General features: G+C 46.6%; 1 protein-coding gene across 4 annotated transcripts in view; it reads right to left on the reverse strand.

Moving 5' to 3' along the window:
* The window catches only part of NOL4 (nucleolar protein 4), a 196,841-nt gene extending 177,891 nt beyond the window's left edge, over positions 1-18,950 (reverse strand). For all 4 annotated transcript variants that reach the window (XM_075495702.1, XM_075495701.1, XM_075495700.1 and 1 more), the window contains exon 1: positions 18,684-18,950. In XM_075495702.1, the coding sequence (XP_075351817.1) occupies positions 18,684-18,950 (267 nt within the window). The remainder of the gene's footprint in view (positions 1-18,683) is intronic.
* Between the last annotated feature and the right edge of the window lie 5,055 nt (positions 18,951-24,005).

The following is a 24,005-nucleotide window of genomic DNA, read 5'->3' on the forward strand; positions in this document are numbered from 1 at the left end:
TGTTTGCATTCATCCTTCCCAGACCTCAGTTATATTGGGTATCATGGGTTACAGAGAGACAATCGCAGAATCATAGAACCATAGAATGGTTTGGGTTGGAGGGGACCTTTAAAGATCATCTAGTCCAACCCCATGCCATGGAAGGGACATCCTTCACTAGATCAGGTTGCTCAAAGCCCCGTCCAACCTGGCCTTGAACACTTCCAATGATGGGGCATCCACAACTTCTCTGGGCAACCTGTGCCAGTGTTGCACGACCGTCATGTCTTCCTTATGTCCAATCTAAACCTACCCTCTTTCAGTTTAAAAACATTGCCCCTTGTCCTGCCCCTTGTCCTTGGTAAAAGGTCTCTCTCCATCTTTCTTAAAAGCCCTCTTTATATACTGAAAGGCCACAATAAGGTCTCCCTGGAGCCTTCTCTTCTCCAGGCTGAACAATCCTAACTCTCTCAGCCTTTCTTCATAGGAGAGGTGTTCCAGCCCTCTGGTCATTTTTGTGGCCCTCCTCTGGACCCGCTCTAACAGGTCTGTGTCTTTCTCGTACTGGGGATCCCAGAGCTGAACGTAGTACTCCAGGTGGGGTCTCACCAGAGCAGAGGGCAGAATCACCTCCCTTGACCTTCTGGCCACGCTTCTTTTTATGCTAGTGATGACTACAATGGTTTAGAAGGAACCATTATGATCTACTCAACTGATGCTATGTATAACTCAAGCCATATAAATTCTCTGAATTAATTATTGCGAGTTACTGATGCTGTAGGTATTGTAGCAATTTATTTTGCATTTTTGGCCCCACAAAAGCCAACCTATTAGAATCATGGGGCCAAGAAATAATGGCACTGATGTTGCTTTCACATTTGATCCTCCTGTGCTCCTGTGTACCAGGAGAAGGAATGCCTCCCGGCTGTGGTGAGATGGCACCTGGAAAATACAGTCTTCAGCAAGCCCATTACTAGAATGCTCTTTCTCCAGAGCTTGCTTTGTGGTGCAGTATACTCATGCAATTTTTTTCATATTAAGCTTTTACAATCTGATTTGTAAACTTCAGAAACTGAAGCTTCTAGACTCCCTTATTATGAAGCTGAGCTTTATATAATTTAAGATGTATTCAGTGTTCCTATCTCTGTAATTAAATTTTAGTCTGTTTTTGTTATTTTGAGCACCTTCTGAAATTTTTTTTCAAAGAGCTTACTAGGCCTTATGTTGAAAGGATTCTGCAGAAATTTTATCCTTCATTTTCTCATCTTTCATATTTATGGCCTTTGTTTTAAGAATAATCATTTAACTGATATTTGAATTAATGAAATAAGGTATGGAAAAATCATTAAATTGGTCTGAAAATTCTTATGATTTAGGAAAAAACACACTTGTTTTGTTTCCTGGTTTCTAAGTCTATACAGGGTCCACTTGGGATATTTGCAGAGTTTAAAGTGGAAGTTCTCAAAACAGCAGCCTACAAGACTATTCGTGGTTTATAAATCAACAGTATCGGTCTTTAGAACCGCACTAATCACTAGCATTTTATACACTCATTAGTCAAAAGGCTGATAATGAAATACCCATGGTCCTTGAGAGATTTGGAGAATTGACAGGGAGTTGTTGCTAAGACTGACAATCTCTTCTATACAGCTATGGGAATTACTAAATGATTTTTGTCTGATTTTTTTAACACAAAACTAGAATTTTCACAAGCATTTGACTGGAGATGGGATTTTTCAAGAAAAAATGACAAACACCATGGGACTTACAATGAAATTGTAACAGTTGATAACACTCCATTTTTAAGCTATTTTTACATCTATAAAGAAAGAGAAAGCTTCCTGCTCTTTTTTACATTAACATCTTTAGGATACAGATGTGGTTTTGTGGTTAGTTTTTCACAAAGGAATTCAATTTTATTTTCATGGGTGATGTTATTATTGGTCAGGTATTTTACTCTCTTTTTAGGTCTCAGCTGTGTTCTATTAAAGACAATGGGAGTCCTCCAGCTGTATTCCATGATACACAATCCAGCATTTAGTGAAGCGGATAAAAAATAGTTTTCTCATATTATGGCTAAAAGAGAAACCTCTTCTACTACATGGGGCTAAGGACATTCCTCCTATCCACCCCCTCTCCCCAATTCCTGGGCTGCCCATAAATCTACATGGACGAAGGGACTCACAAGTCATCTTCAGAGCGACAGACCTAGCTTCAAAATATATTGAGATTAATATTTGCACGTCAGGGACCCAAGACTACATTTTTACATCATAACTATATGCAAACATTTTTATTGCCTGTAATAGCCACTTTAGCACCTTGAGGGCCAAAAGTTAAGCAACACTACTTTGCAGTGATAGCTATAACTATATGCTGTGCTACATACCATATAGCTACGTACACACAGTAAGAGAGTGCCAGGGCTGGTAAGCAAGAGGTGTCTCAAGTGCTGGGTTCTGGCAACAGCAGAAAGCGAGGGTGAACACCAGCAGTGACAGTGGCGTGTTTTATTTCCATTCTCTGCACCTCGAGTCATGCCAACCATGACACGTCGCTATTTACAGCAAGTATTTGTAGCTGCCGTGCCGTTGGGCAGCCCTACATCTGCCAGCAGGGTCTCATGTGGCATCATGTCACGGTACGGTGAATTGACTTAAGAGACTTGGGGCTTCTTTCCAAAGACAAGGGCTTCCCTGAGTCAAACCGCTAGTTCCCAGAGGCCTGTGATATCTGCGGGCTAGATGGCCATAGTGCAAGTGTGCTGCAGGCATCCAGGACCGCCCTGATGAAATAGGCACCACCTGTATTGCTGCATACACACACCAACACCCATCCTCTGCCGGGAACAGGGCAGGCTAGCATTCTATGTTATTATTCTAGCAACCCACCCACGGCTGCCCACACAACTGCTCCGGACAGAGAAGGGTATCGTTGACCTATGTCCAGCGCTAGCATTATTCTGGGTGCTACCACTGCCAGCAGTAACCACCACGCCGGGCAGGCACGGGGCATTTGCCACACTGAAAATACACCGGAGCCCCTATTTTACCTCACGTTATTATCTGCACGCACACTGAACCGCCCGGCGGCTGGCTAACGGCTGCGCGGGGCCGGCGGTGCCCGCCGCGGGGGCGCAGGCCGAAGCCCAGCGGCCTGTGGGATGGCGGCTGCGGACCGGGTCGATCCCCCTCCGCCCCTACCGACCGCAGCCCTTTCTCTGGAGAGCTGGCACAGCCTGGCAGCCGGCCCCCGCGGGAGCCAGGCCGCGCTGCGGCGGGGAGCGGGGGGGAGGCGGCAGGCGAGGGGCCGATGGCCGGGCGGGAGCCGCTCCGCGCCGCCTCAGCGCCGGCGGCCGCACAGGTGCTGCCGCAGCCCGTCGCCATGGGAACCGCGCGGCCCGGCGGGGGGAGCGGTGCCGAGGGCGCGGTGGCCGTGCCCGGCCGGGCCCCCCCTCCGCGAGTGGGAGTGAGGAGCGGGTGTGCGTGCGTGTCCCGGAGGTATTTCACTGTTACCATAGGAACAGGCGGGGGAGGCGATGGCGGCACAGCCGCACCCTCTCCCCGCTCCCCCTCGCCCGTGCCCTCAATGCCAGCCCAGGCCCTGAATCAATTAATGGAGCCGCAGCGGCGGCAGAGCCGGCACCGGGCTGGGGCGGGGGGGAAGCGGCGGCACGGCCCTCGCCCCGGCCCCCTCCTCGCCCCTCAGGGCAGTCCCCGCACCCAGCTGGCGTCGCGGCCCGGGCTGCCTGCCGCGGGGCGGCCCCGGACCCCGGGACGCGGGCCCCCGAGGGGCGGCCCCGGCAGATGGCCCCTCCGCAGCCGGCGCCGCTCCTTGCGCCCGCCGCCCCCCCTGTCCCCGCCAAGGTGCGTCCGGGGAGAGGCGCTCCGGAGCACCGGCCGGCACCCCCGGGAGACACCCGAGGGCTGTGCAGCGCGGGGAGAAGGGGGGAACAACAACAACACCACCCCCCCAACCCCGCACGCCGCGGCGGTTGTTTACGGCACCATATGGCTGCAGGGGGAGGGGTGAAGGAAATGTCTGCCGGCTGCCGAGCCGCTGCGCTCATTATGTCCGATGGAGTCACGGTCACCGCGCCTCCCGCCAGCGCCCAGCCCGCCGCCTCCCCGCACCGCAGCCCCGCGGGCGGGGGACGCACACGGCTTCTCACCGCTTCAGCTCCCATCGCACACAGATTTTTGGGGTACGGCGTGCCCCGGAGCGGAGGGACCCAGAAAACCCTCTGTATTGCAAGGGATGGTTTGAGCGCCAGGGAATAAAAATAGAGTGGTCTGGCTGCCCTTGTGTTGCCGGTGAGGAAAAAATCAGCCCCTTCCCCGAAGTCTGCCTCTGTTTCTGTTAAAATCTATGTATATCTTTTGTGTAAAGACGGGTGTACGGGATATAGCTCTGTTTTGAATCCCAACACCGCAACGCTTGAAACATAAGAGGAAAATGCAAAATAAATGTCACCGGTACTTTCTGTGGTGTGGTTTGAGATGAAAACCTGACCCATTTCAGGGCATTTCAGTTTATCGTTGAGATGTATTAAGAGTTGGAATTGAAGTTCTGGGCATCAAACGCTACAGTGAGATCCACAGCGATTAATGCTATTTTTTTCCGAGTGAGGCAGTCATTCATTTCAGAGTAATCCTTGCTGCGCGGCGCTGATGGAGGCACGCTCGGCGCAGCGCATCCTGCCTCTGGAGAGCTTTCTCGGCTAGGGGCAGAGGAAATGCTTTGAAACGGCTTATGTCTTTCCTCTCAATGATTCATAAGATAGGTGCTGAACCTCGGTATTATTAGAGAGATAAAATCCCCAGACTATGGGGTTTGATAATGGGCAACTATACTGCTATCCATATTACCTTGTAAAATTGAAGTATTGATTTTTTTAAAGCATGGTTTGCTACTTAGCAGACCAATCCCACTACTATTGTAGTCAGTGGGATTTTGCTATTGACTTTAGTGGGAACAGTTTTTTTGCCTTTAAAATGGTCTATTTCACATTATTATGGTAATGTCATTCAGCAATTCTTAAGATCGGCCTTCTTGGCCTTAGACATTTTAAAAGATTAATGTACAAATTATTTCAGCTCAACTTATTCACCTCGTTTCTGCTCATGTCATGTCCAAAGTTTTGTTTAGATAAATAAGATAGATAACTTATTGCTCCAGATGGTTGTGGGTGGATTGGACCTAATAGATTCTCCAGTTTCATGTTTGTAAGTTTTTTTCGTTTGTGGTTTTGTTTTTTTTTAATTTTACAGAAGCCTACATTTAGAAACCCATTTGTAGATCTCCTCTTGTGTGCATCTTAGACTGCATTTGGTTGCTCACCAAAATAGCATGCCTTCCAAAGAAAGATTAAAAATATTAAAATGCAGCCAGCACAGTGAGTGGTTCAGTTCAACTGATGTTACACAAACGGGCTGATCCTACTGCCCATAGATAATATACATTTGAATCTTGGCACCTGCCGTTGGATTGGAATTCAAAATGAGAAACAGCAGGCCTCGAGGTCTGGAAATAAAGGCAACACAAGGAAAAAAATGGTTCTCTGCCTATTAGTAAATAATAATCTGCAGCAGCAAAGGCAAATGACAAGGATCGAAGAAAATGCGTAGGGCTGCGGACATCAAATAGACATTGGGGCTATGACACAATGGCGAACATATTCAAATTCAAATTGCAAGGTGTATCTATATTAATTATTTGCCTATTTGTATAACGACAAGCTTTTTAGTGTCTAGCAACATTCTGCTTAGCTACTTTCTGCTATATCATGCTGTGATACTCATTAAATTCAATTTTGACTAATAAACTCCCATTTTAAATGCTGGGGAATAGACATAGAATTTGTTCAAAATTTTGCTGAAATCAAATTTCCATTAAAAATGCCCCCCAAAAAATCATGTTTCATCTTCCTTACATTTTCCAGGCAGTTTTAATTGTTAGATAGCTAATATCTTAAGGTTGTGCTGTGCTTATAGGTGGCCAAAAGGTACGCCTAGCTGCATTTAAGAAGTGGTTTTGAAGATCAATAGTCATTTTATTCCAAATTAACAGGAAGCCTTCTTTTACCTGGTTTACTTCATTAGCTTTATTATTATTGTGAAATGTGTGATATGTGTTTTCTGGGCTTATTTTACTTTCCCCAGCCTCCACCTCTCCCAAAGCTGACTTGCTTGCTTTAGGATGAGCTCATAGGGAGCTATTAGGCCAAAGTTTGTTTATACTTGATTGGCTTTAACACTTTACTCCATTTGTTCTCTCATCTCACTTTTCTTCCACCCTTATTAGAAGCAAGATTTCTCTGATGCAAATACAGTTCAAAGGGACAGGGAAAAGGGAAAGAGATCTGAATTCTCCCCATAGTAGATGTCCTAACGCAATATCCATAGAAAAGAGAGAATACTTAAAAACAAGCAAACAAATGACCTTAACAGTGTAACTGAGGATAAGCATACGTGTTGTGTATGTTTCGTTGGGAAGGAGAAAGGATGAGAGATGCACTTTTAATCAACTGAAATATATGGAGAGCTGAAAGGACTAAAATCAAGCTTGTTCTCCAGTTTGGTTTTTCCCTCCCTAAACAATCAGAATATGGGGATTTCTACAACAGAGAGCTATCTGTACAGTGCATTGCGATGAGCGCAACTTTGGCATCGCAGAAGATTATAACCAAAGAGGTGGGAGCAGGGTGCTCTTAGTATTATTTTACAGCCGAATTTGGCCTTGCTGTAATTAAACCTTTCTAGATATTCTTACACATTTTATAAACATGCCTATGCACTTATTAAGCACCGGTCTAGTACACTGGAATATACTGTGGCAAAACCGGATAGCAGTTACAGGTAAATTACTCTTTACAAATAGAAGAACTTTATCCGAACGTTTCCTACTGAGGACTCGGTCATTGCCACCCGGTCAACCGGTACCAACTGATCGGGGTATTGAGTGCACAGGGCGGATGCTTTGTGGGTGGACTCCTGCCCTGGGCTCTGCCATTATAAAGCCTAAGCATCACCCAAGGACTTGCATTATGTCTTCAAAACAGGGGCACAATCTTTGTGCCAAAAAAATGATTCACAGACCTTCTGCTGGTCCTATCCCAGGAGGGGATTTCATCCAGCACAAATTAGGATGACAGAACTGGTGCTTCAAAGCCTCACAGATTTCACCGGCTTGACTCCTTCCAACTTCCTACAGCTACAGATTTTCAGCTCTTTTGTAGGTCTGTTAGTTCACTCTTTGGATCCATTAGGCAAATTAACAATTCACTTCAAAATACTTTCACAGAACCATCTATGTTGTACTTTATTTGCTTGCTTTCAAATTACAGCAAGAATGATAACGCAAATTTGTTAAATTTTTTGAAGTTTGTATATGTGAAAATTTTCCTGACTTTACATTTATTAAGAAATTTTAAAAAAAAAATCTGGTAATTACCTATAAATTCATTAAAGCTCAATGATCAGTAAAGATCAGAAAATACATAGTTCATTAGAATTCTATTAATTAAATTGTTCTACTTATTATTATTAATAAAATTTGACCCACTTTCACCTATTTAAGAATGCTTTTTCCTACTCAGTTTTTTAAAACAGTCCTTTTGGTTCAAGTTGAAAAGGTAGGGGTTCAAGTAGGAATACAGGTAAAACAATCTTTTCAGTTCCTCAAAGTCCAATGTATGTTGCCAAAATTGGGCTGATTTGAAAAGAATAATATTAGAATTTGCTATGCAGAAGGGCAGTTAAAAAGGAAGAAAGTAGTTTTATTTTAACCAGCTTTATTCAGCTCTAGACCTAGCTTTATTTATATTGCTCCATCATTTGCTTCAGTGCAAATTTAACTCCTTGGAAGCTCACCATATGCCCAATTCAGCTCTCAGTTACACCAAAACAATGATAACCAGGCCTTGTGCACTGGTAAAACAAAGCTGAGGATTTGTGTAGGTTTTCTAAAAAAGCAGGGTCAAAGGCCAATGAGTTTACAATATACATCTTTTTGAGAAGTTCTCATTTCTGCTGCTGCATCCGTACAGAACTTATTATTCCATCTCCTTGTTGGATAAGCCCAAACTGAGACAAAAAGGGGTAAATAGATGTGGTCTGTCTGAACTGCAGGTTTTAGACGGATGCCTGGAATTAAAGCACTCATTAAAAGAAAGCTGAGCTGTTTGCCGGCTACGAATGAAATACTTTGGTATTATGGCAGCCATGGCCATGGGGCTTTGCTGCACTCTCAGAATATAAAAAGATAAAGCTTATCAAAAGGTGTCATAAAAAAAAATTATCACTATGTCTAGATTGAGGGAGAAAAGAATGAGTTACATTCTTTATTGTTTTCCACTGCTGTTTCTTGAGAAATGCAATGGGACGAGTCATCTAATTAGATATATGCCACACTTTCTGGTCAGACTGGTCAAAACCAAAGTCTTCCAGAAACTGTCATCATTTGAATGAGCTAATTTCCTCTCATATTTGCAATTAATTCTCTAATAATTCTGCTTTTTTTTCCTTTCTTCCCACCATAGTAATAGTTTGGTAATAGTTGCAAGAAGCACCAAAAAAAAAAATTCTAGCACAACTAGGCAAAAATATGGAGGTGAAAACAGCACATTACTTCTCATCACAAGTGGAGTAAATTGGAAAATGGAGGTGGTTCATCACAAACTTTCTGTGTAAATCACTGTAATTTCATGCACTGGTCCACATAGGATAGTGCTGGACCTCAGAAACTTGATGGTCTCCTTCCTTCCTCCAGACTAGTAATATCCCTACAGCAACGAGCCATAGAAACTGCTACAGTCAAACGGACCAACGAACCATCTAGTCCTGGTCTCCAAGGGAGTCTACAAAACATGTCTCAGAGCTCAGTAATTAGTAAATAAAGAAATAAATCTTTAAACAAAATACGGTGCATCCAGGTGCATTGTGCAATAATGACCGAATTATTTTCCTCTGCTAGCTTCAGCCAACCAAATAACACATACCTAAAACTTAATAATCTATTCATGAAACGAGAGCATGAAGGCTGACACCACGAGCAGTACTAAAATTCAGTACAAAGGGGAAGGAAAGATGCCAGGATTTCACCACGCTCCACAAGTCTTTCCTCGCGTTGACTGTATGGGCTGGAACGTGACCAACCCTGAGAGATGCTCTACAGGAAAACACCTGGGGAGATGCTGCAAGACACCAGGTAACAGCAAGGCAGCAGGTAAGTGCCATCACCAATGCCCGCGCTCCCAGGGGAACACAGAAGGAAGGGCAGGAATGTGACCTTGTCCTCACTTCTGCTCCAGCCGGCAAAGCTGAACTGACGTAAAGAGCATACTACATCCTTACGGGAGCCACGGAGCTATCATTCTCTTGTAAAATCCCTGGAAGAAATTTTGGCTGAATCAATCAGAGTTTCTCTAGGGGCTGCAATGCAGACTGTCCATTCCCAACACTACGGGTTATAAAACAATGGCCTAGCTTTGAATTTACTTTTTGAGATGGTTGTCAAAAGAGTCGTAGAAAATGGAATAGGATTAAAAATGGTGGCTGCTGATTCTTCTCTCTCTGCTGTTCATCATTATTTACACCACACCGTTTCTCTCAACTTCTTTCTACTTCTTTACATGGTCTGTTTTCTACTGTGCATTTTCTCTTAACGTTCATCTTTCTGGGTGATATAACCATTAAAATCTATTTATCTTATAAGTACCCCTTTTCTTTAATTAGCTCAGTTACCTTCCCTGGACCTTTCATGTCATGACCTTTTAGAGATAAGGTAAATACACTAAGCATGTTATTAAAGGCAAGGGCATACCATTTAATTAACAAGAAGAATAAGTTTTCAATATTATTCTCTATACTTATTCCTAATGCCAATTTTTGTTATCCCTGCTATGCTTATTGAAGATACGCTTATTGATTTGATTGAAATTATTCCTAAATATTTCCCTTGAGATGTTATACTAATTCTGTACATTTTAAATGTGATTGAAAAGCTTGAATTCTTCATTTCCTCTCAAAAAACTAATGTCACAATGGCATAAAATGTAAATTATCTGGCAATGGTCTGTAGTGAATTCTGCCTGCCATCATTTCTCCTTTTTCCCTGTTACGGTATTTCTGTTTTCCCTCCCAATTCTTCCTTGACTTGCTTAACCTAGTTAATTTGCATTTGCATCCAGTGTTGAAACCCCTTAATCTGCCTGAGTTTTGTGTGTATATATGTATACGTATATACACATATATGTATATACGTATACATATAGACTTATGTGTGTGTATATACGCACATTGGACTGCATTTGTATGACTCTTGAACGCTTCCTATGGCTTCCCAACTCTTCACCAGCTTTAATTTGTTATCATAGCCAAAGTTTCAACCCTGCTTTAGTGAAGTCAGTATCAGATTGGTTTCATTTCAGAAGGAAGCCAGAACCAAATTTTCACCTGAAAATTATTTAAAAGATTTCTGAACACAACAGGTTAGAGGAAAATAATTAACTCTTACAAAATCCAAACTAGTTGCATCAACCAGGTATAGTTCATATTGACACTTAACAACTCTGGTTTTAATGATTTTCTTCTTGATTTTTTCTTTCTGCTGTTGAAATATGGTTCACTGGTCTGTCATTTCTATGAACTATCTTTACCACCCTTTTTTTTCCTCTTTCTAGTACATTTTTGGCCATCCTCCAGTATCATTGCCGTATATAGTGGCAAATTATATATTTTAATAATATTTTAGTTACTTCTTTAGTGTTCTTGGATTTCTATTAGTCCCAGCGATGCACTGCAATTTAATATCTTGACTTGCCATCACCTCTTTTTTTATTCCTCTATTTCTGACCATTCTTCAGTTTCATCACCTGAAAAACGTAAGCCCAGGACACATATTTCCTCATCGCCCACAACAGAGAAGATACAAGCTGAAAAATGAAGTTCTGTGAAACCTTTTTATACTCCGTGTCTTTCCTGTCTGCTGAAACCTCTGGCCATACCTCAGCTGTTCTGCTCTTACTGTATCTAAATACTTGTATAACTGCTTGCTTGTTACTCATCTTCTGTCAGCTCAGGGTAGTGAGCATTAGTCCATTCACAAGTTTGATTTCCCGCGTGCCAACACAATGCTGCTTTACCCTACAGATAGGTCATGATTTAGTGGCAGCTACTTCAGCTCTGGATCTGCCTTGAACAAAAGTTTTCTACAAACTCCACCTGGCAGTATTGGTAGTGGTATGCATAAGTCCAGAGGCAACAAAGAGAGCAATCACAAGACGTACACATTTAAAAATTGTACAGTGAGTTAGAGTTACAAGTCATTTAAGTGCAAGTGATCTCGCCTCCTAAATTTTCTTAAGTACCGTCAAAATGTTATCGCATCCATCTCTTGTTGTATGAAAAACTTTGGGGTAACAAAATTTACAAAAATTCCAGACACACGGATCTTACTGGCAATATAATATATATAACCCCTCATTTCCCTGAGGAGCTTAATTACAGGCTCTCAAGTGAAAAAGGTTGAATGAGTTTCATCCTAGGCTCGAGTAGGTCATTTAATAAAAATTGTCCTTCCAAGTCTATACAGAATATTTATTTCTGAAAAAAGTCTTTACTTGAGGTTAACTCTAACATAGATCAGATTTATTAACTAAAATGTTCACTACAGATAGCCCCTTAAGTTGAAGAGTATCCACATACACAACTAAATGGTTCAAACCCTACAATTCAATTTCAACAACTAGCTTTAATCCCTGCAGATGCACATAGTAACTGTCAGCTTTTGCAGCTTGCAGAGTTATCGAATAAGCAGTTAGAAGCCTGTACAACTATCTGTGATAAAGTTGATCATCACTTACAAAATCCATTTGCATCCAGAAGAATGCTCAACACTATCACCTGTAGCAAGTCCTTCCTGGACATTGGCAATGCCTACCTGGATATTTTATGTTTATAAACCATTAAAAAATACCTTGCTAGTGGAAATGCAAGGTTTTGAGGCTCACCTATTTAAATAGAACAAAAAAGGTAATTTAAGAAAGCTACAGGATCACTTTCACTGCTGCTGTAGGACAATGCAAACAACTCTCACGCACCAGCTAGTATCTCCTGAGTTTTCTGAAGTCAGAGAGGCTTCTGGCAGGTTTAAAGTGACATATACAAGATCAAAACATCTTTTATGTCCTGGAAAGCTCGACTCATTTTGGAGGCTGTGTTGATCAGGGTCAACCTACTCAACAAGGAACAAAAGATTCCTGTGATGCTCTGTGGTGCACGGGTGGCTGCAGAATCTGGTAGAATACTCCTGGAGAGGGTTTCCTGCCACGCTGCCTCATGATCTTTCTCCACATCTACCTCATTTATATCTCTCATCAACATTTGCCCTGCTTGTTTTGTTCCTCTTTTACCAGCAAACTCTCGACAGGTGTATCCTCAGTACGGGGAAAGATGAGGACCCAAATAGCTTCCTTCAGACCAAACAGCTGCTGGTTGCCTCCTTTCAACAGCAGACCAAAACTCACGGTTCAACTTCAGCCAATTTTAATTTATTTCTGCAGTGTAAAATGAAATTTGAATCATTAACTCCCACATTCGTCCAGCACTAGCACTAGCCTTCTTCACACAGGGGCCTGTGTTCATGATAAGCCCTCTCTACACACAGTCCTTCTGTGTATATATGTGTGTAGTCTCTCTGGATTGTCTCTCCTTTCTGTCTAGAGTGTTGAACAAGAACAGTGGTGATCACCCCAAAAGTTAGTGAAAGAAACAAACTGTCTCCATAAAAAAGATCAGAAAAAGTCCCATTATGCCGTACTGATGCCTATCAGCCCATTTTAGCACCAACCTGCTAGCAAATGCCTGCTTATTTCTCACTGATCACGTAGCTATGTAGTCACAGAAACAACTCGCGGTACCTCCGAAGAAAATCAGGGCTGAAGTGTCTGAGCTGGAGTCCCTTCCGTGCTGCATCATGACTGAATCCAGCGCAGCTTCACTGACAAGAGGCTGAGGGTAAGACACTGAAGAACCAAGTTCACTGTTGCCTCAGTCTTCTTGGCAAAGGTTCACAGCAGCATGAAAATTAAACTGGGAGGTTTTATTTTGGATTACTGGAAAGATTTGGGCTTTCGAGCTATGAGCCTGGCCTTTACTAGGGGATAGCACTGAATCTGTCATCCTGTCTCATTATATGCATGGGATGGATATATCAGTAGTAGGTTTTGTTATGATATTGCTACACCCTACTTAATGTTTCTAAAGTAATGTTAACAGTAACTAGAACTAAAACAGCTCTAGTTTTACAGCAGAAGCACTTTAAAATGCTCCCTCTTTACAAATTTGCTCTCTTTGGCTCATGTTTCTGTGGAAAATTCTAGCTCAACATTGTTACCAGGAAATCTCAGATCCTCGTCTCCTTTTGCCTCTCTCTCACACACACGCATGTGGAGATGGCGTCTTACATATGGCCGCTTTAGCATTTTTAAATTTCAGGACAGAGTTATTCTCTTTATTCATGAACACTCCACTGAATGCCTGCATTAAGAGTTGCCAACTAAACGGGTTTTGTTCCATCTGCTATGACCATTTTCCAGCACTGCCTGTCTGATTCACCAGCATCCCTCCTCGCTGAGTCCATCGGGAGGTCTGCAAACAGCAGGGCAGGGGCTGCGGGTAACAGGAGGAGACGAAGCGCTGCAGACCTGAACAGGGGTTAAGGAAAATGTGGTGGGCAGTTAAAACAGGGCAGATACGGCAGGGCTTGAGTACCGCTTCTGAGCCTGGAAGGTGCATTTAACAGGACTGTAAACTACCACAGAATTGTACCTTGGGATAAATTATAGCTCACCCTCAGCATCACCTTTTTGTGGTACTTACTGCCATTATGTGTTGGCAGTTCAGTAGGCTACAGAGCTACCAATATATATTTGACAAACTCTTTTATTCATTTTTGATATTGATGGCTACAAAAATGGGGAGAAATGCAATGAAGCAAAGCTGCATATTTTCAGATTGCTATAAAATGCCCTAAAATAATGAACAATTTCAAACATAAGATAATTTAAAGCACCATATTTTGACATATAAGCTATTTGTACTGTGATCTGTTTCTTCTATTGTTCATAAACAAAGTAATTTATATAAAATCAAACAAACCATAAACTCATACGTCCATCTACTATTCTTCATCACTAACAGAACAAGAGGTGGGCCGTGATACAGCCTGTTCCATAGAACTGACTGGCCTATAATTTTAAGCCCTAAATCCTGTAATCAGATTCAGTAGTACAGCCCTGCACCTGCAGAGAGCCTCACTGGTCTGCTAGCAGCAATCCAAGAGGTACCGGATCCTCCTGGAGGACATAAAGATTTAACTAAACTGAACAAAATTTGGTTTCTGAATGAAAGTCCATTCTATGCTTATAATTGGAAAATATAAAAGAAGACATGGGAAAATTCATACATTAGGCTTGTGACTTCATTAAAGTCAGTGGAGTCATTCCAAATTCATAATGACCTAAAAGCCATCCAAACTTGGCCTTTAAGGTTATATCCTATTAGTTTGCTAATACCATGTAAATTCTATACTTGAAACATATCCTGCCGTCATCTCGGCCCTTCTTTTTTAAAGGAAAGTTCTGCTTAGAATCCACTGATACAGCTTGGGCCATTATTTTGTAACTTAATTTTTAAATCAAGACTGATTTTAGGAGCCATATTTGTGTCTACGGACAACATCAAGCAAGAGAAAGAAAAGTGGTGAAGAGAAATTTGTTTTCAAGTCGCCGATCGATAGTTCCAGTTAAAGAACTATGCAGAAAATACACACAAAAAAATCCACCATAAAAATCATGTGTATGGTTGGAAAACATATTATACTAGAAATATTAGCTCCACGCATCCTTATGGATTGCGAGTACCAACCATTAGAAGTCGATACTGTCAGCCATTTGGCATATTTGTTGGCCTAACATGTTCATACAGTGCATCTAGGCTAGGCATAATTTCACTACTTTCATAAAGCGCAGCTTGGGCTTAATGACAAAAAACCTAGGACGATAACAGTAGCAATCTGAAAAGTTGCAGAAGTGAGATACTCACTGGGTTGCAGATAGGAATACCTTACTGTGTGCTGTCCCACTCTGGACCTAAAATGGCTGTTCTGCAGGGGATGTTGTTGCCTGGTGACCAAAAGTGCATCTCCTAGGTCACAGAGGGATGCAAACATTCAGAAATTGATTTGTTCCTGTTGCTCTTGAAGAGACCATACCCATAAAATAGATTAAGCCAGCACACAATCATCTATGCATTCTCCTTGCTGGCATGCTTAAACTTGATATCGAAGATAGGCCTGTGATTTTGAGCTACTTACCAACCAGGCAAGGGAAAAACAGGATAATACCTCGTGCGCTACTGCCCACAGAATATGAAAGTAGACCGAGCCTCAGCTACTGTGAGACTGCAAGACACCCCTGCTTCAATTAAGTCTGTGTTGTACATCTAGCCTGTTCCGGTGCAACCTCCCAGTTGCTATCAGGCTCTCTTTCTTTCATTAGAATCAAGTAGTTAATTAGCCCCAGCCTGTCCTCTCTCCTTCTCTCTTTCCCTTTAACGCAGCAGTAATGATGTCTAATTACCAGCAGCAGTGGATTACAGCACCATCAGGAGCAAATCTCTCTGGCTGACAGCAAAGCTGAGCAGCAAATCTTAAAGCTTCAAGGAGAGAATAATTCCTAACGAAGTATTTGAATATTTGCTTATTTTTGACCAGCTTGTGACTGTAGAGTCCAACTTGTAATTTCATCCCTCCTGTTACTGCAGAGGGAGCGCTCATGCTGCCAGCAGTGATTAATTTTAAATTGAAATTACTTTTACCTACGGTGAGATCAAGTGATGGACAAGAAGAGGGAGAGGATGAGGGAGAGATTCACAGTTTGGGGATCTGTTAGTTTGTGGCTCTCTCTGCAGACTGGACGAGCTCAAATGGGATAACAACGAGAGAGGAAAAAAAAACAGTGGGGATGTTTCTAAATGGTCATAAATTAATAAAAACGCTTAAATAATTAGTAAGAGTTAAAGAAATGAGAGAGCAGGCTTTTAGGGCTTACCAACAATTACTGTCTGATGAAAATCCATTCTTTCCCCCTGTAACTTATCACTGCCGGCTGGGTAAAATCCTAGGCCTCTTGAAGTCAATAGGAGCTTTGCCACTGGCTTTCTCCAGGCCAGGGGCTGCATCCCTGTTCTGTCAAACGGGTTGTTACAGACCCTTCAGCCCCTGCCCTGGCAATAGCTCATACAAACCATTGCCACCCCACGGCTCTACTTAAATACTCCTCTGCCTTTTGTGACGGGACAGTGACACCAGATTCATGGGTTTTGGAGGGGGCCAGCATTTGTTTCTCAGAGCTGGCTGTTGTATAAGGGTGCTGAGTATCAACTGCTCTTGTTTATGTTGGACAACAGATTGATGTTGGCCAGCAGGAGGAAATTTTACCTACATGCAAGACCTTTTCCATAAGGGTTTATATGTCATTGTTCAAGTAACGTACAGATATTCCAGAATTGCTTACAGATAGGTCATGTTTACTTTCCTTTCTTGATTTTATTAGCAGGCGTTCTTACTTTGTTAGGATGCCTGTTTGGTTGCTTAAGTTATCTAAACACAGTTACTTCTATATGAATATAAATACATATATAGGGACATGCAGAGACATTCACAGTTGAGGGTATGATTCCCCCAAATGAACAAAGGTAAGACCAGCAAGGCGCTCGACCTCTGACTGAAATATCTGAAGGGAAAAAAAATGAGAAAAATTTTGATTATTTGATCTGAAAATAAAATAGAAGAGGGGATGCAAGGTGGGACTCCAGGCTCTCATGGCCTAGCAAAGGTGAGAGAAAACAGACAAGCTGATCATCACTGAGTCTTGTGTTTCAGAGGCCCAGAACAGCACTTAATTTTTAAATTCCATCTTGTAAAATTAAGGTTAGCCTTTTTATTTAGTAGCATAGTCAATGTAATTTTAAAAAATACTGAATTTGCTTACAGTTTTGAACTTGCAGTGAAAAGGATAGTCTTAGGAATAAAACATCGTGCCTACTGGCTCTCCAAAATTATTATTCCAGTAAGCAGAAGAGATATTAAAAAATACCGACCTAATTGGAGACTTCTGCTTTAGACAACGTTTTCGTTGTAAATTGTATCTACAGTACGCTCTGGGGTCAGAGATTAGCAATCAGTCGTCTAGCGGTAGAACAGAAATCTGCCAAATAACCTGAATCTATAGGCAGAGCTGGAATGCTTTGGTGAATAAAAACCATAGAGAGGGAACAAACTCTGTCCAGAGCTTCCCTTTCACTTTCAATCTTCGTATTTGTGAACTCCTTAAAATTAATTTCCCACCTCTGCCTCCTCGCAGCCATGACGGCAGTGATGACAAGGGGGCAAATGTAAGCCGGCCCCCGGGAATGCCCAGGTTTATGACTTCAGCGAGGCAGAGAGAGGCAGATTTCCCCGGCAGCCTACGTCACAACCCAACCCAGAATACTTTCCAAGAAGCCCCCTTTGCTGCGCCACCCAGCAACCTTCCCGTTAGCTAGAATGAGCTGCCACTCCAAAAAAAAAAAAAAAAAAAAAGGGGGGGGGAGAGAATATTGCTCATCCAAGCCAAATGCCCAGGCAGGAATATTTTTAATTGCCGGGTTTCCTTTCTCGGCTCCCCCTCCCCGCCCGCCCCACGCACAGACAAAAGAAGCTTAGCTGCCGTGACCCGGAGCATAAGAAGTAAGAATAATGATACATTAAGAGAGTTCAATAGGCAAAACCTACTTGCAGCCAACAGTCCCCATCTTCTTAGATAGGAAAATCTGTCGCTTCTGCCACCACCAAGCATAATAGCTCTCCCGCTGTCAGACCTGCGCCGAGCTCCGCAGCCCCAGCGCCCGCCGGGGGATGCCACGCTACCCCAGCACAGCGAATTGAGTTTTAAGCCCTATGGCTGCGCGACTCGTGCAGCCCCAGAAAGAGGAACAAAACATACACCCTTCCTTCCTGCGCTCATGCGGAACCCTCGCTCCCTTTGTGGAGCATCCTCTCTCCCCGCCGCCGTTCCTATCGCAGCCGGCGCTCCGCAGCCAGCCCAGGCACATTCGTGCCGCCCGGCGGCTGAAGGGCTGCGGGCTAACAATAAAAAAAGAACACCACGAAAAAATAAAAGCAAAGGGAAAAACCCCAACTGATATCCCGGGGAACACCCCCCCCCCCCCAAGCCACCGGCCGGCGCCACGCTTGGCTTTGTGCCAGGCAGGCTCCCCCCTCCGCTATCGATCGGCCCCGCCGGCGGCGGGGGGCCGCTGCCCGGGGCGGCGGGGCCCGGCACAATGGCCGGAGCGGCGGCGGCGGGACAATAGCCCACCCCAAACCCGCCGCGGCGGCCCGGGGGGACGGGGGACGCCGCCGCCGAGGAGGAGAAGGACACGGACCCGGCAGGGTGTGTTGTGCGCACGATCGCTTTAAATAAAAGGACCCACAAAGACCTCGGCGGTGCATAATGTGACAGGCAAACGCAACATGGTGATGATGACTTGGGGGAAGAGGGAGGAAGGAGCCAACTGTGGCTGCGGCTCCCCCTGTGCCTCTCGCTCCCGGAGCGGGCTGCAGCGGCCGACATAGAACAAGGAAGACAATTCTCTACTAACCGTGGTTTTGACTGGCACGTACAGCACTTGCTTCCCTCCTCCAGCACCACCACTGACCTCGTCCGAGTTGCCGAGCTGGAAGCCTTTAGATTTGACCCAGAATTTGAATTTGGCATTATCCGTGGAGCTCGACTCGGAGCCGTTCAGGAGCTGGACGATCCGGTCGTATTTTTTACGGGTCACCGTCTTGGTTTTTCCTGAGTCCCCGTAAGTCCTGAGACACCAGTCTTGAAACTGGCGGTACATGTCCCGGTCGCTGCTCTCCATAATCTCCTAGTACACACACGCACACATGCACACGCCGGGGCGCACACACACGCACCCCCGCAGACACACGCACACCCACAGACAGACACACGCACACCCGCAGACACACGCACACGCCGCCCCGAAGCGGGCCGGGGTGCGGGGCCGGGCCGCCCCGCCGCACTTTGCACCTGTTCACCCAGCGCTCATGAAAAATGCATCCACCTCCGAGCCGGAGCGAAGGAGGTCCCGGTGCAGGCAGATCCCAGCGGGTTTTTTTTGTTGTGGTGGTGGTTCGGGGGAGTGGGGGGGCCGGGAGGGGGATGGGTGAGGGGGGGCAGCAATCAATTCAGTAGTGTGGCAATGTTCTCCTTCATTTTTTTTTTTTTTTTTCACAGGAGGCAAAACGGGTCTGGTGGAGGCTCCTCTTATCCTTCCACTGTACGTGATCAGTCCCTTTAATAATTGTGCGAGGCAGGACTATCCCAGTGGCTCCAGCAGCGTCTTGCCCGGAGAGGGTTCGGGTGGATAAATAATTAAAATCCTATCCCTCGGCTTAGCGAAGAGAAAAGAAAATATTGACTCGGATCCTTCTTCTTCTCCATACATCAGCTGCACCCGGATTCACTCTGGATAGTGCAGGTGAAGGGGAGGGGAAAAAAAAAAAGAGGAAAGAAGAAAAAAAAGCCCACCCTCCTCCGCCCCGGCAGCCCTCGGCTGCCTTCTCGAAAGGCTTTCTGTCTCTGTCCTGGCGGGCTGTGCCTCTCCCCAAAGCAGCCTCGCCGCGCAGGATGGAGGAAGCACTGAAGGGCAAACTGGTCTCTTCGCTCCCCCTTTATTCCACGGCTGGGCGGCTTTGCTTTAGATATCCCCGCTCCGGGCATGAAGGTACTGGAAAGAAAGAAAGTTCTTACCTGCTATTTTCTAAGCCTAATACATCCGATCCGCGTTTTAAGTACATATTTTTTAATTTAAAAAAAAAAATAATAACGGTCTGTGAGCATTTCACTTCCTTATATTCAGTCCCACTGAATTTTCAGATGCCCTTTTAGGAATTTTCTTCTATTTATTTACTTAGCAATCCCAGCAGATGGAGAGGAAAAAAAAAAAACCAAAACCAACAAACCAAACCAGATATATACGAGATAGGCTCGGATGTTGGACCAGAGCGATCAGTCCCAGGAGGATGTTGGTACAGGAAAGGAGGCGGCTCTCGGTTGCTCTGCCAGTGTCATGACGGTGCTCACACATGTAGGACTCCTCGGGCGCGGGGTATCCTTTGGTCTCTGGGCTAAACTGGCTACGAGGCATTCAAGTAAGTTTGCGTGCGGATGCTGAGCAAGACCCCTTTTTTTAAAGGGGGAAGAAGAAGCAAAAAAAAGCAATCTTGATTTTTTTCCCCCTCCCTTTGCCACAGTTTCAGCTCACGCCGGAGATTTCCGCGCTCTCCCCGGTCTCCCCCGCCGCGCCAAGCAGGACACCCCCTCCGCGGGGGGAAGGCGCCGCGGCGACGCTTCCTCTCGTCGCCTCTCCGCGGCCGCGCCCGCCCGCGCCTCCGCCATCCAGCGCGCGGCTCCGCGCCCCCGCCCGCAGCCGGCACCTCCGCGGCTGGGGCACGCGTCCGACCCGGGCCCGGCCGCGGGTTGCGCGCCGGCGGCTGCGCGCCGCCGTGCCGCTCCGCTGCCCTGCGCCGCTCCCCGCGCTGCGCTGCGCTGCGCTCCGCGGCGGGCTGGCGGCGGCGGCGGCGGCGCACCGGGCCGGGCCCAGCGCCGCTCCGCGCCCCCCCCGCGCCCTGATTGGCCGCCGGGACAAAAGTTTCTGTGGCGACGGCGGCGCGGCGCGGTGACGGGCAGCGCTGTCCCATGTCGGGATGGCGCGCGCGGCGCCCCCGCCTCCGCGGGCGCGGCGGGGCGCGGGGGCCGGCGCGGAGCCGGCCGCGGGCCGTCGGGGGGGCGGGGGGGGGGGGAAGAGGCGAGGGCAGCGTTTCCATGGCGATGCCTGCGGGGGCTGCCCCCCTCCCCGCGCGCAGCCGGAGCGAGCGGATCAGCTGACACATCATTAGCTTAGGACCTAATTATTGCTTATTGGAGCAAGAAACGCGCGCAGGGCCGCGGCGGGGGCTGGCGGCCTCCGCGCCCCCGGCAGACACACACACACACACACCCCCGCCCCTTCGCCGCCGGCCCGCGCTCGCCACAGCCGCCGGCGGAGCGGGGAGGAGCGGCGGCACCGCGCACTTTGCGCCGCACCGGCCGGCCGGGCTGCGGCGCGCCCGGCGAGGGGCCCTGCGGGGACACGTGGCCGCCGCCGGGCCGGGCTTTCCCTCGGAAACGGAGAGCGAAGCCCCTCCGCGGCGGCCGCCTCCCCCGCGGCCCGGCCCCCGCCGCGGGGCACCCCCCCTCCCGCGCTCCCCGCATCTCCTGCCGCCTCCGGGAGCCTCCGCGCAACCCGGCGCCGCGCCGGCTCCGGGGGGCGCGGCCGCGCGTTGGGGGCCCCGCGGGCGGGCGGGGCTCGGCCGGCCGGAGCGGCGGCATCGCACCCCGGGCTGCGCCGGGGCACCGCGCCGCGGTAGCTCGCAGCGGGCGGCCGCCCCGCGGTTCCGCGTTGGTCGTGCGGCTGTTGGGTGGAAGGGGAGGCCGAGGTGAAATGAGAGCCAGGCACGGGCCCTTTTCTCTTCAGTTGCGCTGAGATGGAGGCGGCCGGGGGGTTCCCAAGCTTTAACTCGCTGTCCCCTGCAGAAATCTTGCCTGTGCCTGGGTTTGCAGCCACTCGGGGCCTGGAAGGACCCGGTGCAAAGGCAGCCGTGGATTTTTCCTGCCCGGGCTTGGGCAGTGACGGGCACCCTCCGCTTCCACCACCTTGCACCTCGCAGGAGAAGGCTGTCATGGGCTGCGGTGCCAGCAAAACTGTTTACGCCGAGCCTGGATTTCTCGGGCAAGAAGGGAAGGTGCTAAGAGAGCCGGGAGAAGCCCTTCCTTGCGCGCCCCAGCCAGACCACGCTGGTCGGGCGGGCCAGCCCAGCGGTGGGCACCTCAGCCTGGCCTTCATCTCCATGCCTGACCCGACTTGCATGCACCACCACGCTGCTCCTCTCCTCTCCTCTCCTCTCCTCTCCTCTCCTCTCCTCTCCTCTCCTCTCCTCTCCTCTCCTCTCCTCTCCTCTCCTCTCCTCTCCTCTCCTCTCCTCTCCTCTCCTCTCCTCTCCTCTCCTCTCCTCTCCTCTCCTCTCCTCTCCTCTCCTCTCCCCTCTCCCCTCTCCCCTCTCCCCTCTCCCCTCTCCCCTCTCCCCCTGGTCCTGTGTTTACTCTCTGCTTTTCTGCTTTCTGTCTAGAAACACCGCCGCAGACACAGGTGAAAACAGGAGAAGACTGTTGTTTAAAAGCAGCGCGCTGAAGGATGTTTCTGTGCCAAAACCTTTCCTGGCATCTGTAAAACCTGAGAGGACAAGCTGGCATGATGGGCGGAGAAAAGTGGGACTGAGAGGTAACCCAAGGAGGCCCAAGACTTTTTGTTGGCCACAGGGCCCATAAATTATCTTGGCAGCGCCGTTTCAGTGTTCGAGGAGCGCGGGACTCCTGTCCATCACAGGATCTGGAGGAGAGGCAGTAACAAAGGACCTGCTGTGCAGAAGGGAAATGAGGGGAACCTCGCTGAACCCTCACCCAGCAGGCTTTATGAGATGTAACATTACTTTAATGTGCCATTATATCTACATTTAGAAAAAGGGTCATAACATAGATTGGGCTGCACTGCTAAACAATTCTGTCAGATAATTGTTCTCAAACCACCCTCCTGCTGAGGGTCTCTCAGTAACTTCCATATCACACTGATAGTGCGCTGTGCCTGGATCCAAAGTAAGCTCACAAGGCAAGGGGGGAAGGAAGATGCGACGTAGCCAGGAGCGGTGATCCAGACAGTTACAGCATGGGTGAGTGAAGTGCTTGAAATAAGCAGGAGTGCTTTAGTGTATCAGAAAATAATTCCATATCCAGGAGTACCGCTTTGGATCATGTAAAGAGCCATATGCCTTCTCAGCAGAGACAAATTCCTAAATTCAGTCGAGTTTGGACCATGCCTTAAAAAAACCCAGAAATACTCATTATTTTTTCAAACTGTTTAATAACAGAAGAGAGAACAAACAAAAGCGGATGAAAAATAACTGTGGTGTGGAGAGGGGATGGAGAGTAGAAACTGGCGTAATATTTAACTCAGCTGGATTTGTTTCTTTGTTTTACAGTTAGGATTTTTGATGTGCGCTGGTGAAAGGTATGGATGTTTTATTACTGCTTCCATTAATCACTTGGCCAGAAGTCCTCAGAGCATCCTGGAACCCCACCATGCCAGGCAATGGATCAGCACAGGATGAACAAATGATGAAATGATGCTTACCATAAAGAACTGGTGATCTAAATAAGGTCAATTGCATGGTACATGACTTCACTTTTATGTAAATATACATTGTAGAATATATTTGCACAACCTGTGCTCATTACATATGTCCATATATATGTCTGTAGTAATTTCAGCAGAATTCATGTGGTGAGTTTAGAATGCAGATTTTTAATCTCCAATTTTTAAATCATCTGAGACTCTGAAATTAGTACTATAAGATTATATGTAAATAAGGAAAATTACATTCTGGTTTTTTGCTATCAGAATTAACAGGGTTTAATAACACAGACCGGAATTTCCTTGCAATGAAAAGGGCTTGTACAGACCCTCCTTCTGTCAAGACTTCGAGTGACACCCCATTACTCAGGTGAACTTGAAGAAACTCCCTTGGCATCCTTGGGGAGAGGGGCTGTGTTGGTCCTTCGATGCCATGGACTGAGGTGAGGCCCTTCTGTGTTCTGCATTCTGCAGAACTCACTTGTCTTTGTCAGAAAAGGAAAGTTTCCATCTTCTGGTTTGGAGACAGCCTTCCTACGGCAAATCTCTGCCTTGCTGGATTGTTTGCTCTGCAGCCAGCCCGAAACAATACAGCACCAACAGATGTGTGAACTTTTCCATTCAGTGTAATGAAGTGTTAGTTGCAAAACAGAGTTTTGGCGATTTAAATTGCCTCATGTGCATCAG

The sequence above is a fragment of the Mycteria americana genome, chromosome 2 (genome assembly GCF_035582795.1).
Source record: "Mycteria americana isolate JAX WOST 10 ecotype Jacksonville Zoo and Gardens chromosome 2, USCA_MyAme_1.0, whole genome shotgun sequence".
Lineage (NCBI taxonomy): Eukaryota > Metazoa > Chordata > Aves > Ciconiiformes > Ciconiidae > Mycteria > Mycteria americana.